General features: G+C 36.5%; 1 protein-coding gene across 2 annotated transcripts in view; it reads left to right on the forward strand.

Annotated features, from left to right (window-relative positions):
* LOC150104900 (proton-coupled zinc antiporter SLC30A1-like) overlaps positions 1–14,735 on the forward strand; it is a 139,822-nt gene that overhangs the window by 34,532 nt on the left and 90,555 nt on the right. For both annotated transcript variants that reach the window (XM_090396046.1, XM_090396047.1), the window contains exon 2: positions 4,842–5,171. In XM_090396046.1, the coding sequence (XP_090252172.1) occupies positions 4,995–5,171 (177 nt within the window). In that variant the 5' untranslated portion in view covers positions 4,842–4,994. The remainder of the gene's footprint in view (positions 1–4,841; positions 5,172–14,735) is intronic.

Consider the following 14,735-nt stretch of genomic DNA (forward strand, 5'->3'; position numbering starts at 1 on the left):
GCATTTAACATAATTTCACTGAGCAAGCCTTATGATGTTACTTCATTCTTCATTCCAGTTTTGGTGTCTTATTATTTCATTTATCCTTTCTGATGTCTCAACATCTCCCTCTATGTAGGAAAGGAATCTTCCTCCTCTGCTTATTGCAACACACTTCCTCTAATAGAGGAAATAACTTTCAATGTCTGTACCAGAATGTACCTAGAAATTTCAAACAGGTATCAATCATCAGCTATCTCTCTTCACATTCATTCTCTTCAAAGGAGGAGGCGGCATTACTTCTGAATAATTCTTTACAATTCTTCTTAGTCATTTTCTTTTTCTTGATTTAAAAATAGGTGATCATCACTTAATAAGAATAACAATAATTCAATGGGTCTGTTCTGTAGATTACACTCATATGCATATGGGTTCCTGAAGATATATAGCACTCAAAATTTTTACCACACCTATGTTTTGTTTAATCACTATGCCTTTAAATAAGATATCCATGCAACTTGCATTCAAGCAAATTTATTTATTTATTTTTTAAAGTGCATTTAGTCCAGAACGATGACAACTATAATACAAAAGATAAATCAGATTATGAAAGGATACAATGATAGAATGTGATAGATTTAGTAATTTTTGGGGAGGATAGAGTAGACAGGACAGGAGGAGGACTACAGCTGATGATAGCAGATGAATTACAGCCTACAAGAGTAGGAGTCAGTCAGGTTGATGGCAGTTCTTTTGAGTCAATCTGGTGTAAGATTTAGACCAATAGGACAAAATATAAAATTGGTTGCTGCTAGGCCAGGGGGTGACAGGGATGATGTGGAAGATATGCATCAGCAGATTAGTACAATGAGTACAAGTCAAGTAATTATCATGGTGGACTTTGACATTGATTCCTTTGCATAAAGGAGGTTCTAAATCTGTGGTAGCAAATTATGGAAGGATAACTTTAATGAATGCAGATGATGGCAGAGGCAGACAAAACTGTTGATCTACTGAGTGACCACTTTGCAAGGGTATATCATCTAAGTGAAGATATTGTTATGACAGAGGTAACAGGGCTTGATGTTATTTATTCATATGGATTCCCCCCCCCCATACCTCCACCATCCCTTAGGACAGTGGAGGTACAGGGACTGATGTTGAGAACAGAGGTCAATGAATTGGAAGTACCTAAGATATTGCAGAATCTGAATGCAAATACAGCTGTGGGATTGGATGGAATATTGGCTTGAATTTTAATCTGCAGAGGAACTAGCATTGGCTTTGACCAGGCTGTTTAATTTAAGTCCTGGTTCTGGTAAAGTCCCAAAAGAGTGGAAGGAGGGAAAAATAATTCCTTTGCGTAAAGGAGGATCTAAGTCTGTGGTAGCAAATTATAGACCAGTGGTGGTCAGCTATGCATCCTTTTGGAGCCACAATAATTCCGATATGACTTAGAAGAGCCGCATCCTTTGACCAATGCAGTGATATGGGAGTAAGTAAGTCATGCATATCTTCCACATCGTGTGTGTGCATGGCGAGGTTGTAATGAGCTTGTAAGAACTACTTTTGACTAATTACACACCTAATTTTAAGGAGCTTACTAAGAAAATGGATACAAGGAAGGCCTCTACTTGTACATAAATAAATAAAATTGTGTTTCGACTAAAATTATTCTAATTGTTTAAAGTAGACTTCATTTAACATGTTTCGAATTAAACTTTTTCACTGCAGTAATTTTTATTAATCCTGTTTTTCTCTCTCTTCTCTTTTTATTTTGTTCCTCTTTTTTGTTGTCTCCTCTTCTCTTTTTGTTTATTTTTTCCTGGTAGATCGTGAAGAGTTGCGTGACGTGTGGATGCAAGCTATGTTGTGGCTACCCCTGTTATAGACCAATCAGTATCTCAGGAGTAGTGGTAAAAGTACTGGAAGGATAGACAGTGGAAAATTTGGTCAAAAAAAGAATTCAGGAATGAGTAGATGATAATATGGTACTATATTAGGGGCAACATGATTTTGCGGAGGGTTTGTCATGCCCTAGTAATCTGTTAACTTTTAATCATAGTGACAGCTGAGTTGTATAGAGGGGAAAAGCTACATGATGATACTTCTGTATTTTGCAAAGGAGTTTGACTGGATAGTACATGGAACTCTTATACAACTGTAATAAATGGGGATGGATATGAAACTGGTGATATGGATAAAAGGATGACTGATGGACAGATATCCAGAAGTAGTTTATGGAGGAGCAGAATCCAGGAGAAGGTAGATGACTACTGGGCTCTTCAGGGCTCTGTATTTGGACCACTACTGTTTAATTTGTACATAAATGATATAGGAAATAATTTGAAGGGAGATATTGAGTTGTTTGCTGGTGATGCAAATTTGGGTAGGGTAATAGTTAATTACGCACGGATTACAGTCATAAATACTTACGACAATATGTGGAAGAGATATGGTCCTCACCACATGTTGTTATCCCCATAGTTAATCATGAGTCACATCATGGTAGTCAACCTCCTAGATAGGAGATGACACATGAATGGGAATAGTTAATCAAGGTGATGTAGAGAGCTTGCAGGATGATTTAAATAGGCTGACTGTATGTGTAAAAGTGTAAAGTTATGCATTTTGGAATACATTGAGGGGGGGGAACTGTACTCTAAGAGATGAAACCAGGGATTTGGGGTAGTAGTAGTAGAGAGCTTAAGTTTAGAGGACATATTGCTGACATAGCCAGGGTAACTCACAGGATTACTTGGTTATTGAAGAATACGCTAACAATCAGAGATAAGGAAGTTATCATTCCTCTTTATGAAGCCTTGATATGACCACATTTCTGTTACAGGTCTAGTAACCTGGATTTCTTGGGGGATGAGGACGTTGAGAAGATCTAGAGTGGAGTAACCAAAATGGTGAATGTTCTGTGAAATTGCTCCCTGACATTGAAGTTACATAAGGGTTTTCATAGGATCGATGCAAGGAAAATGTTTCAGCACTTGGCTAGAGGGGACAGAATGAGCTCATCCCTAAACATTGGGTAAAAGTGTAGTTAGCAAGGGCATGAGGACTAGATTTTTAGTATAGAGAGTAGTGAATGAATGTAATGCGTTGCCTGAGTCAGTTGCGAGTGCTTTGTGTGTTAATGGTTTCGAGGAGAGATATGATAGATATTGTTTTGATAGTTTGGGTCTCCCACGATGAGTCTTAGGACTCCATGGAAGTGCCCATATAATAATAATAATAACTAGTAGTGAAAGCCAAATTAAATATAGCTTTACCATACCACAGTCATGCAGTCATGCAGATGTTGCAACATTTGCTCTTCAGTTGGAAAGAACTGGATTCAGATCTTGTCTAGGCCGAGAGGAACTCAGAGTTAGTTAAACAGTCTCATACAAAGCCGGAAAGCTTTTTCATTCCACAAAACAGACAAACTGGTTGGACAACATGCTATAAACAGACATAATATACAAGCATCATAGCCTCATTTGCCTTGGCTATGATTTCAGAAATTAGAAAGAAATAAAGGATTTGATATGGTACTTTGTTGCAAAACTAGACCTGTTATAAGCAAATGCAGTATTAATGAAAATATCAATATAATATAAAAAAATCAAATACTTTATTTCCAATCTTCTGTCCACCCTGTAGCTCATCTTTACAAGGAAATATAAGAACACCCAAAGAGTGTCCAACTAAAATTGATCCACTCTCCCTAAAACGCTTTTCATAGGGCCTCTCTGTGCTGTTGTTTTTCCCCAAACATTGTGCAATTTGTAGTATAGTAGTTCCTTCATGTCGCCAAAAGTAATACTGCATTTTTGTAAGCAGAAAGATATTCCAACAAAAAAAATCATGCTGAACTGAAAATTTCATGTAATTTATAACCCTAACTCCATATATTGCTGATGATACTTTTTAGATATAAATGGAATTTTGGTTTATACTAGAATAATTCTTAAAGCTTAGTTGTGAGAGGTACTTGGAACTCATTTCTTAGAAATGAATCTTGGTGCCTATACATAAGAAACATATCTCTTCTAGATCTAAGTATAAATTACAGTAATGGTTAAAATTTGTAACATTGCTTGTTATATATTATTATTATTACATGACACCTCGAGGGAGGGCACCTACTCTACAGTTCTGTCTCCACCACTCAATCCACCAACTATACCAACACCATCTACTGCTGACCACCACCATTAGTATTTCCACATACAGTCACAAACATCCATGCCCATGGCGGGATTCGAACCCGCCGCCTTTTGGCTGGAGAATGGATACGCTAACCACTTGGCCAAGCAGGCCGGCGTTTAAGCATATATAGTTTTTATTTATTTAATATGTATATTTTTTCATTTGCATATACAGTAGTTTCTAATTCTGCCATGGCATATTTATGCTGCATTGTTAAGTTATAATCTTCCTGAGTAACAATATTTCCTATACAGTGTAAGGATTGTTAATTGTCAAGTTATATATTATGGTATACATGTAAGATGAGTGTAGCAAATTTAGTGTGCTTAAGGACATTATTAGCAGTTTGTTGGCACAGAAAAAACCAGTTATCACTCATGAACAAATCATACCTTATTGGCTTGGGTACAGAGACAGAATAGACATACTCTGTAATCCCTACTTAAAATGAGCCAAAAATTACTGGCTCATTAGGTAATTGTTCTGCTATATTTCATTATGTATCTGATTTTTTTTTTTTTTTGTCTATAAATACTTTGTCTAGTTTGGGAAGAAAAATTTCTTATAATTTTTACTAATTACTTGAACTGTTAAAGTATGTTTTAATATTGTCATTATTATTTGTACTTATCCAGTTTTTATATGTATATATATTTCAGGGTATTGTGCAAAGTACATTTTGGGACCATAGAAGAAAAAGAAATCACCCTAAAATCCACTTTATTTCATTATATATATATATATATATTCTCATTCTGCAATGCTAGTATAACTGCTCAGGGACCAATAAATTCAGATTTTAATAGGTAATCATGGGACGCTATACAGGAAAGAAGTGTCGTTTGCTAAGCATGTTTACCCTAACTACAACTTTCTTCTTGCTGGAAATTATTGTGGGTTATGTTACAAATTCTGTAGCATTAATTGCTGACTCTTTTCACATGTTATCTGATGTGATAGCTCTAGTCATCGCTTTTCTCTCTGTACAGGTAAGTGTCGTACAGAACTTAATTTATAACTAATTAATTTTATTTTTTGGCAGTGTTTACCAGTGCAATATCACTTGTTTGTTTCATGCATCTTTCATCTCTTGACTCAGTGAATTTGATTTTGGTTAGGAATGCTTAATGCAGCATGTGGTTTGTACTAAATAGATCAGTTATCCCAAATTCAGTATTTACCATAAAATATAATCTCATGAAATCAAAACATTCATCATTTAAGTGCTTAATTAAAGGCATGAATGAACAATGTTCATGGCACAGGACAAATTCAGAGATCTGTAAACAGCAACAAATTTACCAGTTCAAAATCAAGTTCAAATCCCATCTAAGATACCAAGAACCTTTATAAGGACTTGCAAATGAAGGTGAGGTAATTGGTTTTAAGTCAGAGTGGTAGGGTTTCTGTCTGCAAAACACACTGACTGGAGAACACATAATTTTGTCAGCAATAGCAGGCAATGGGGATAAGATCAGCTGCCTTATAATAAAAAAAAATAATTTTATTAGTGACTTTTTTTTTAATTTTTTTATTAAGATTTAGACACCACTACTAAAATTTATTTTTTTATTACCAGTTACTTAGCTATAAATGATCATTCAGCATAATTATCTAACTGGAAGGTAATGATTAATTTTATTAATGAATATATAAATGCATATAATTTACATCATTGTAAGCAATGAGATTACTGTCCTCTCTTTGATGGGAGGAAATACAATATGTCTTTTCCAGGCAGGACTAGTAAGTCAGCCAATTATAGATATTGATGACATGGTTTTTCCTCCTGCCAACTCATTTTTTTCTTTCTACAAGCTGGCCTATAGTTGCCTGTATTGACAGACATAAGACAGATGGTAGGAGAAGATGTCACTATCCTATTATGTTAAAAAATTACTTTTAAAAGCAAATTTTTACTTGGTGGTTGTGACATTCTATTGGTTCTGATATGTAAAATGGGAGACGATATTATCTAGATTTTAAATTGTATATATTATTACATGTAGTAATGATTTTAAGAATTTCTTAATACACCTAAATTGTAAACAATTTTAATAACTTAGTATATCTAAGTATCTTAGATCTTAAGTATCTTATGTAATTTTTGTTCCTCTAACTTGTTGGTTGTCCTATCTCTTTGCTTGTTTATGCTACCTTTCTTTTTCATTCTGGTAAATACTTGAATCAGAGATTGCTTTTCCATGCCTGGAGGAAGGAAAGGATAGAAATCAGTTTCTGCACTTGTATGAATGGAGTACATCAAATTTTTGAGAACCTTAGCTATGCATTATGACCCATCCCATCTTCTGTTTTTGTGTAGGTAATGCCAGGCAACTTGGCAGCTTAGAAACCTAACTGCTTAGGATAGGACAGTCAGTCTGACCTGCATTATTTGCTGTGTCTGTAACTTGTATGTGTTCATCTGGCCAGTTTGTCTGCTTTGCAAGATGAAAAATATGTGTCCAGGAGAAAAAATCCTTCCACATCCATATGAGACCTAAGTTGTTGAACTTGCCTTCATTAAAGAGCCCTGATAAAGAGTTCTTCACATCCCAGGTGGGATTCGAATCCAGGCATCCAAAGGGTATCATGAATACCAACTGAGATATATCACAACATTCCTTTTTAATTAAGGAATGATGATCCCTTTATTATTTAAGATAGGATTCAGTGAAATTGAGGCCCAAATTGGTCGAAAAAGTTCCATATTTGATCTTTAGAGCAGGGTTTTCAGACTGTGTAAAAATATATGAAAATATACAAAAATATATAAATACAAAAATAGTATGAATTCTTTCATGAATTGCGCTGCATTTTTTTTCTCAGTAACACAAGTGTTCGTTAGTGGTGCTGCTTTTGGAGTTTCATTGTTATATATTGTGTTATTTTGGATTACCAAGAAGGTGAAGTCAGAGCCGAATGCATCTGCAGTAGAAGAGAAGATAAGTTTGTGCTATTTAGTATAGTTAAATGTAGCGTTTATATTTATATACAGTGGTGAGCTATAAGGGGCTCACGTGAGCCCTTTGTTAAATTTTTCTCAAATTTGCGAGCCCCTTGTTCTTCTTGTTCACTTTTTTATGTTTTCAAAATAATAATAATAATTTTTTTGAAATATATTAAACGACAAACTCATATGGTAGCCTAACAAAAATTAGTCTATTCGGCAGTGTATAGATTATTTGGAATTATTATTTCAACTCCTCTATAACGAATGCGCAAGAGTTTGAAAACAAAATAAGCACATGTGCTATCCTGTCTCCCTTCTGTTAGCCAATTGTAGGGTAAAACCGTTGATTATCAATTGAAGTATAAAAACAAAAAGAGAAATACAGGTAACCCTCGTATAACGTGGTACTTATACAATGCGGTTTCGATATAATGCGGTCTACAAATTGTAGTAGCCCTTTATCTTTTTATATGTTTTTCACCACGCGACTTAAAAATCAAATTTTGTCTCTTCGTTAAATTTCTGTCTGCCTGTATCCCACATATAATTATAAGTAGTGAATTTATATTAGGGGAATACCCTTTAGCACTCATGTACCTCAATTGTTTACCGTATAAAACGTTTATTGTTGAAAATTGTCCTCGTTTCTGCCAGGAAAGTACATTAAAAATCATAAGTGTGTTCATCTCAAGCTGAGCACTTTATTTTCTGGTGACTTACATACAATATGTAATGCTTGCTTTTTTGTGTAAAAAATTATTTTTATAGTAATTGTCACAAACTGCAACGAAAAAGGAAAACCAACATTGAAAACAAAATTAATTTCTCGAAGAAAAAAATTCTAAATCTTGGATCGGTTGAAAAATGGAGAAAAACCAGGAGTTTTTGCTGGGACTTTGAATTTAGATGAATCAACAATTCGAACAATCAAACAAACTGAATATAATCATGACTTATTTTTCACGGTATTAACAACACCACAAACACTTTTATCAACAAGGATGTTTTATTAACGCTAATATTTCGCTGATTTTCAACTCAGCATCATCAGAGCACAACACACATGTAAACGTGACAGTGAGTGAGTGAAACAATATAATTGCAAAAGACAAAAGATCTAAAGTCCTATTTTTGGCGCCCTCTAACGGAAAAAAAAAAAAAAAGGCAGCAGTTATCCAGGAGTTTTTCTTAGGATAACCGTCTCCCAAATTTTTGGCAAATTAATGCAACCATATTTGTTAAGGTTGGGAGAATTCTTCAAAGCCATTGCTGACTCAAAAAATAGTCTTTCAGATCTATAACGATTCCTAAATAGCACATTCGTTTTCCTCCATCTAATCCTATGTGAAGGAGTGTCCAAAGCGTGGTCTGTCAGTCCCGACTTGCCATAGTAATAGTAGCGAATGTATCTTTCATGTTCTTCCAGGCGGATGTTCACTGATCTTCCTGTTTGCCCATAATAGGCCAAGTGGTACATGTGTACCACTTGGCCTATAAGTGGTACATTGGTAAATAGGGAGGTGACATCGAAACTAACCATTATGTCTGAATTTTTTAGGATTAGATTTTTAACCAGTGTTTTGAAATGGATTGAACTTCATACACTCCTGGGTGTGCTAAAGGGTGAAGTTTATCCTTTGGTGAGCGGATCAGAGTTGCCAGCTTGACATGAGGCTTGAAGGTGGTGCGAAGGCCATGTTTCAACAATACTTTGGCTATCTTTTCCGATGTACCTCTGATATAGGGAATAGAAATGGTCATGTTGTATTCTTGTGTATTAGGGAGGGGGGGGGGGGGCAGAGTAATGGGCCTATGTAGTATTTTTTCTATTTTGTAGGGATTGTAGCCATTGGCTAAGAACGTATGGCGCAGGTACTGGAGTTCAGTGGTCAGCGCTGTATCGTTATAACAAATGGTTCTGGCTCTGTGTGTAAGTGTTTTTAAAATGCCGTACTGTTGGACTGGATGATGATGTGATTGTTTATGTAGGTATCTTCCTGTGTGTGTAGGCTTCCTGTAAATAGAAAAAGATAGTGATCCATCTGAAAGGCAGGTGACTAATGTGTCAAGAAATGGTAAACAGTTTTTGATTCTTTTTCTACTGTGAAGTGAATTTTGGGGTGTTGGCTGTTTAGGTAGGTGACAAAAGCATCCAAAGTGTCTTGTCCATGGGGCCAGATGGCAAACACATCATCTACATAGCACAACCACACTAGTGGCTTGTATGTAGCTGTGGTAAGTACTTTGTTTTCAAAGTGTTCCATGTAAAAATTTGCTAACGGGGGAGAGAGGGGGGAACCCATAGCAGTACCATTAATCTGTTTGTAGAATTTCCCACCCCATGTAAAGTAACCTGCATTCATGGTAAATTGAAATAATTCAAAATATCTGGGGGAAATTTAGACTTGATTAAATCAAGAGTGTCTCTAAGTGGTACATTGGTAAATAGGGAGGTGACATCGAAACTAACCATTATGTCTGAATTTTTTAGGATTAGATTTTTAACCAGTGTTTTGAAATGGATTGAATTTTCTACAAAAGTAGAGGAGTTGCAGTAAGAGGGGCAAGCGACTTAGCTAAATGCCAGGCCAGTTTATATGTGGGACTATCTATGTTATCAACTATGGGGCGTAGAGGAACATTAGTTTTGTGGATTTTTGGTAATCCATAATCTATGGACTGTCCTACAGCAGATCTCCGAAGTTGCAGCAAAAAAAAGAATTCACAAAAGTTAAAAGCAAGCACCTAAAAAAATTTGAACTACTACAACAGCGCCAACATACGAAGTCCCGACCACAACTTCGACGAGACCACGTGGTCGTAAACCTATCGTCGGAAACACTCACTGAAGAAGCCAAGAACGCTCTCAGTTTAGGACATAACTTTGCCGTCGCGCCCAAACAAATTCCTAAACTCGAAATTATGATGAAAGTAGAACGGGGTATCCACGATCTTCCGCCAGCAATGGCCAATAACGTGCGACTAGACATAGCAAGTATTATAAACAAAGCTAAGCCTCCAAAAAGTAATATACCACATAAGCAAATAACTGCCCTAAAAAAGTTATACAATAATAAAAATATTATTATTACAAAAGCCGATAAAGGAAATGCAACAGTTATCATGAATAAAGAAGAATATAACAAAAAAATGCAAGATCTCATATGTGACAGTTCCACGTATCAAATTATACATCGAGACCCTACAATGTCGCAAAAGAAAAAAGTCCGAAAATTACTGAAAAAAGTGACATCATGGCCCAAAGAAATCATCAGGAAAATAAAACCAATTCATGTTAAAACACCCCGTATTTATGGATTACCAAAAATCCACAAAACTAATGTTCCCCTATGCCCCATAGTTGATAGCATAGATAGTCCCACATATAAACTGGCCCGGCATTTAGCTAAGTCGCTTGCCCCTCTTACTGGCAACTCCTCTACTTTTGTAAAAAATTCAATCCATTTCAAAACACTGGTTAAAAATCTAATCCTAAAAAATTCAGACATAATGGTTAGTTTCGATGTCACCTCCCTATTTACCAATGTACCACTTATAGACACTCTTGAATTAATCAAGTCTAAATTTCCCCCAGATATTTTTGAATTATTTCAATTTACCATGAATGCAGGTTACTTTACATGGGGGGGGAAATTCTACAAACAGATTAATGGTACTGCTATGGGTTCCCCCCTCTCCCCCCCGTTAGCAAATTTTTACATGGAACACTTTGAAAACAAAGTACTTACCACAGCTACATACAAGCCACTAGTGTGGTTGCGCTATGTAGATGATGTGTTTGCCATCTGGCCCCATGTACAAGACACTTTGGATGCTTTTGTCACCTACCTAAACAGCCAACACCCCAAAATTCACTTCACAATAGAAAAAGAATCAAAAACTGTTTACCATTTCTTGACACATTAGTCACCTGCCTTTCAGATGGATCACTATCTTTTTCTATTTACAGGAAGCCTACACACACAGGAAGATACCTACATAAACAATCACATCATCATCCAGTCCAACAGTACGGCATTTTAAAAACACTTACACACAGAGCCAGAGCCATTTGTTATAACGATACAGCGCTGACCACTGAACTCCAGTACCTGCGCCATACGTTCTTAGCCAACGGCGACAATCCCTACAAAATAGAAAAAATACTACATAGGCCCATTACTCTGCCCCCCCCCTAATACACAAGAATACAACATGACCATTTCTATTCCCTATATCAGAGGTAGTACATCGGAAAAGATAGCCAAAGTATTGTTGAAACATGGCCTTCGCACCACCTTCAAGCCTCATGTCAAGCTGGCAACTCTGATCCGCTCACCAAAGGATAAACTTCACCCTTCAGCACACCCAGGAGTGTATGAAGTTCCATGTGACTGTGACTTGGCCTATTATGGGCAAACAGGAAGATCAGTGAACATCTGCCTGGAAGAACATGAAAGATACATTCACTACTATTACTATGGCAAGTCGGGACTGGCAGACCACGCTTTAGACACTCCTTCACACAGGATTAGATGGAGGAAAACGAATGTGCTATTTAGGAGTTGTTATAGATCTGAAAGACTATTTTTTGAGTCAGCAATGGCTTTGAAGAATTCTCCCAACCTTAACAAATATGGTTGCATTAATTTGCCAAAAATTTGGGAGACGGTTATCCTAAGAAAAACTCCTGGATAACTGCTGCCTTTTTTTTTTTTTTTTCCCGTTAGAGGGCGCCAAAAATAGGACTTTAGATCTTTTGTCTTTTGCAATTATATTGTTTCACTCACTCACTGTCACGTTTACATGTGTGTTGTGCTCTGATGATGCTGAGTTGAAAATCAGCGAAATATTAGCGTTAATAAAACATCCTTGTTGATAAAAGTGTTTGTGGTGTTGTTAATACCGTGAAAAATAAGTAATGAATAACCAGCAACGCCTAAGCTTATCTGTTAGATTAAACTGAATATAAAATCTGAGAAAGTGTTTATTGCTGGGTCAACGATAAGTGCAAAGCACGTTGCTTGTGTACGCGATATTCTAATGGAAAAATGGAGAAATCTCTAATGATTTCGATAGAAGATTGCACCTCAAAAGAATATTCCTATGGATGGAAATCTTATTAAACAAAAAGCTCTCAAAGTTTATAAACATTTATAGTGAAGACCAGGGTGTTCAATGCAGATGAATCCGTTTTATATTGGAAAAAAGTGCAAAAACGCACCTATATTTCGAAAAATGAAAGATCAGCTCCTGGATTCAAAGTTTCCAAAGATAGAATTACTCTACTGTTTGGTAGTAATGCATCAACTGTGATTACATGACAAAACCAGTGTTTATTAACCAATCCTCAAATCCTCGTGCTATGAAAGATTAAAATATGCACTATTTTATTTTTCTTAAAACATTTATGCATTATGTGCAATGAAGTTTAAGTACAATTTGTAATTTTTATACTTTTATATTTTTATATGTATTTGTTTCATAGTTTATATGTTTTCTTAACTTACATGAATTACGTGAATTAAATAAAAATATATATTTTTTGGATATGTCATTGTTGTTTATATAATTAAAAAAAAAAAAACGATTTCGGAACATAACCCTACTTTTTTCTATGTGATTTGAGTCTCGCATAACACGATTTATATAATGCGGCGTTTCTGCGGAACCTAACATTCACGTTATATGAGGATTACCTGTACATATTTTTAAGTGGTCAGTAATTCGTTATTCCGCTAATCAGACTTCAATCACACCTCTCATTTCCTGAATGATAACAAGAGCAAACGTGAATTTCAAGACCAGCATTTGCCCCTGGTGAAGACCGATATCAGGAGGTCAGCTTTAACAGAGGTGCCATCTAGATGAGAAAGTTGGAAGCATGCAGGTGAGCAGAAGTTGCGTCCATTGCCCTTTGCAAAGGACCAGAAAGTACGACTTCCATTTGGAGAAAAAGTTCAGGAAATATAGGTGGTGGCGTACTGCTTATGATAAGTGATGACTTATGTCCTCTAAGAGTGGAGGGTTTGGAAAGCAGTGACACTAATGGGTTTTGAAAGCATTTGGTGTGAGGTAGAAGTTTCCAAGACAGGATATTTAGTAGGGTGTTGCTACAAACCAAGGAGCACAGAGCGTGAGGAGCAGGAGATGTTTAGGCAGTTGAGCTTGGCAAGTGCAATAAGAATGATTGTTATGGGAGATTTTAACTACAGCAGTATAAGCTGGGAAGAGGAAAATGCATGTAGTAATAAGGGAATGAAATTTCTAGAATTCTTGAGGAACAAATGTCTTGAATAACATGTCATAGAGGAAACAAGAGGTTCAAGAGTTTTGGATTTGGTCTTAGCATCAGAAGAGCTGGTAATAACTGAGATGACATCTCTCCCACTAGTATGGTGAGGAAAGCAAAACTGGAATATGAGAAGAGATTGGCACTAAGATCCAAAGAAAATCCTAGGGAATTTTTTAGCTATGTGGCCAGTAGGAGGAGAAATGATTGTGGAAGAATGACATTGCGGGATAAAAATGGGAATAGAGTGACTGATGCAGAGGACAAGGTGGAGTTGTTCAAAGAGCACTTTATTGGAGTATTTCATCCTGGAGAAGAAGGTTTTAATACTAGAGGGATAGAGAAGGTTCAGGGTTTAGAGGTGCAAGAGGAGAGAGTGTTCCAAATACTGAGTACTCTGGATGTCAGTAAAGCTGTGGAACTGGGTGGACCAGGTTTGGAGAGAATGTGCTAAAGAACTGACAGCTTTGTTGACATGGCTCTTCAATAGAAGTCTGACTGTGGGAAAGGTAACCAAGGAATGGAAGGAAGGTAAGATAGTGTCGTTGCATAAGGGCGGTAGAAGACTGGAAGTGTCTAATTATAGGCCAGTTTGTGTGTCATCAGTAGTTGTTAAGGTCTTATAAAAATTAGTGAGGGACTATATACGGCATTGGGCAGACGAGGGCAATGTTATCTGTGAGAATCAACATGGATTTGTTAAGGGATGCTCTTGCTTTAGTAATATGCTTGCCTTTTATAATAAAGTGACAAGAGCAGTTGATGAGGGAAAGGCATATACCACCATATACAGGGTGCCACATGATAAGCTGATATTTAAATTGCAGTACATGGATTTAAATGTCGGGTTAGTCAACTGGATTCAGGATTGGCTATCTGATAAGTATCAGAGAGTTGTGTATAGTGGGGAAATATCAAGGAAACAGAAGTTACAGGTGGGGTTCCACAGGGCTCAGCACTGAGACCTGTATTGTTCAACCTTTATATTAATGACATTGTCAATGGATTGCAAGGGGGATATTCAGTTGTTTGCAGATGATGTGAAACTGGGAATGGTTATCATTAATGGGGTACATGTGGCAGCCCTGCAAGAGGATTTGAATAAACTAGGCAGATGGGCAAATGAATGGGATTGTCGGTTTAATGCTGCAAAATGTAAAGTCTTGAATTTGGGATCCATCAATGGGAGGCTGCATACTCGATTGGAGGAGCTGTACTGGAGGAAGTAAGGGAGACAAGAGATCTGGAGGTGATGATTGTTAGAAAACCGAAATTCAGGTAGCATATTGCAAAGGTGGTGAAGGTAAC

Source organism: Typopeltis vanoorti, chromosome 7 (assembly GCF_054136105.1).
Source record: "Typopeltis vanoorti isolate ZY-2024b chromosome 7, IOZ_Tvanoo_1.0, whole genome shotgun sequence".
In the NCBI taxonomy this organism is placed as follows: Eukaryota; Metazoa; Arthropoda; class Arachnida; order Uropygi; family Thelyphonidae; genus Typopeltis; species Typopeltis vanoorti.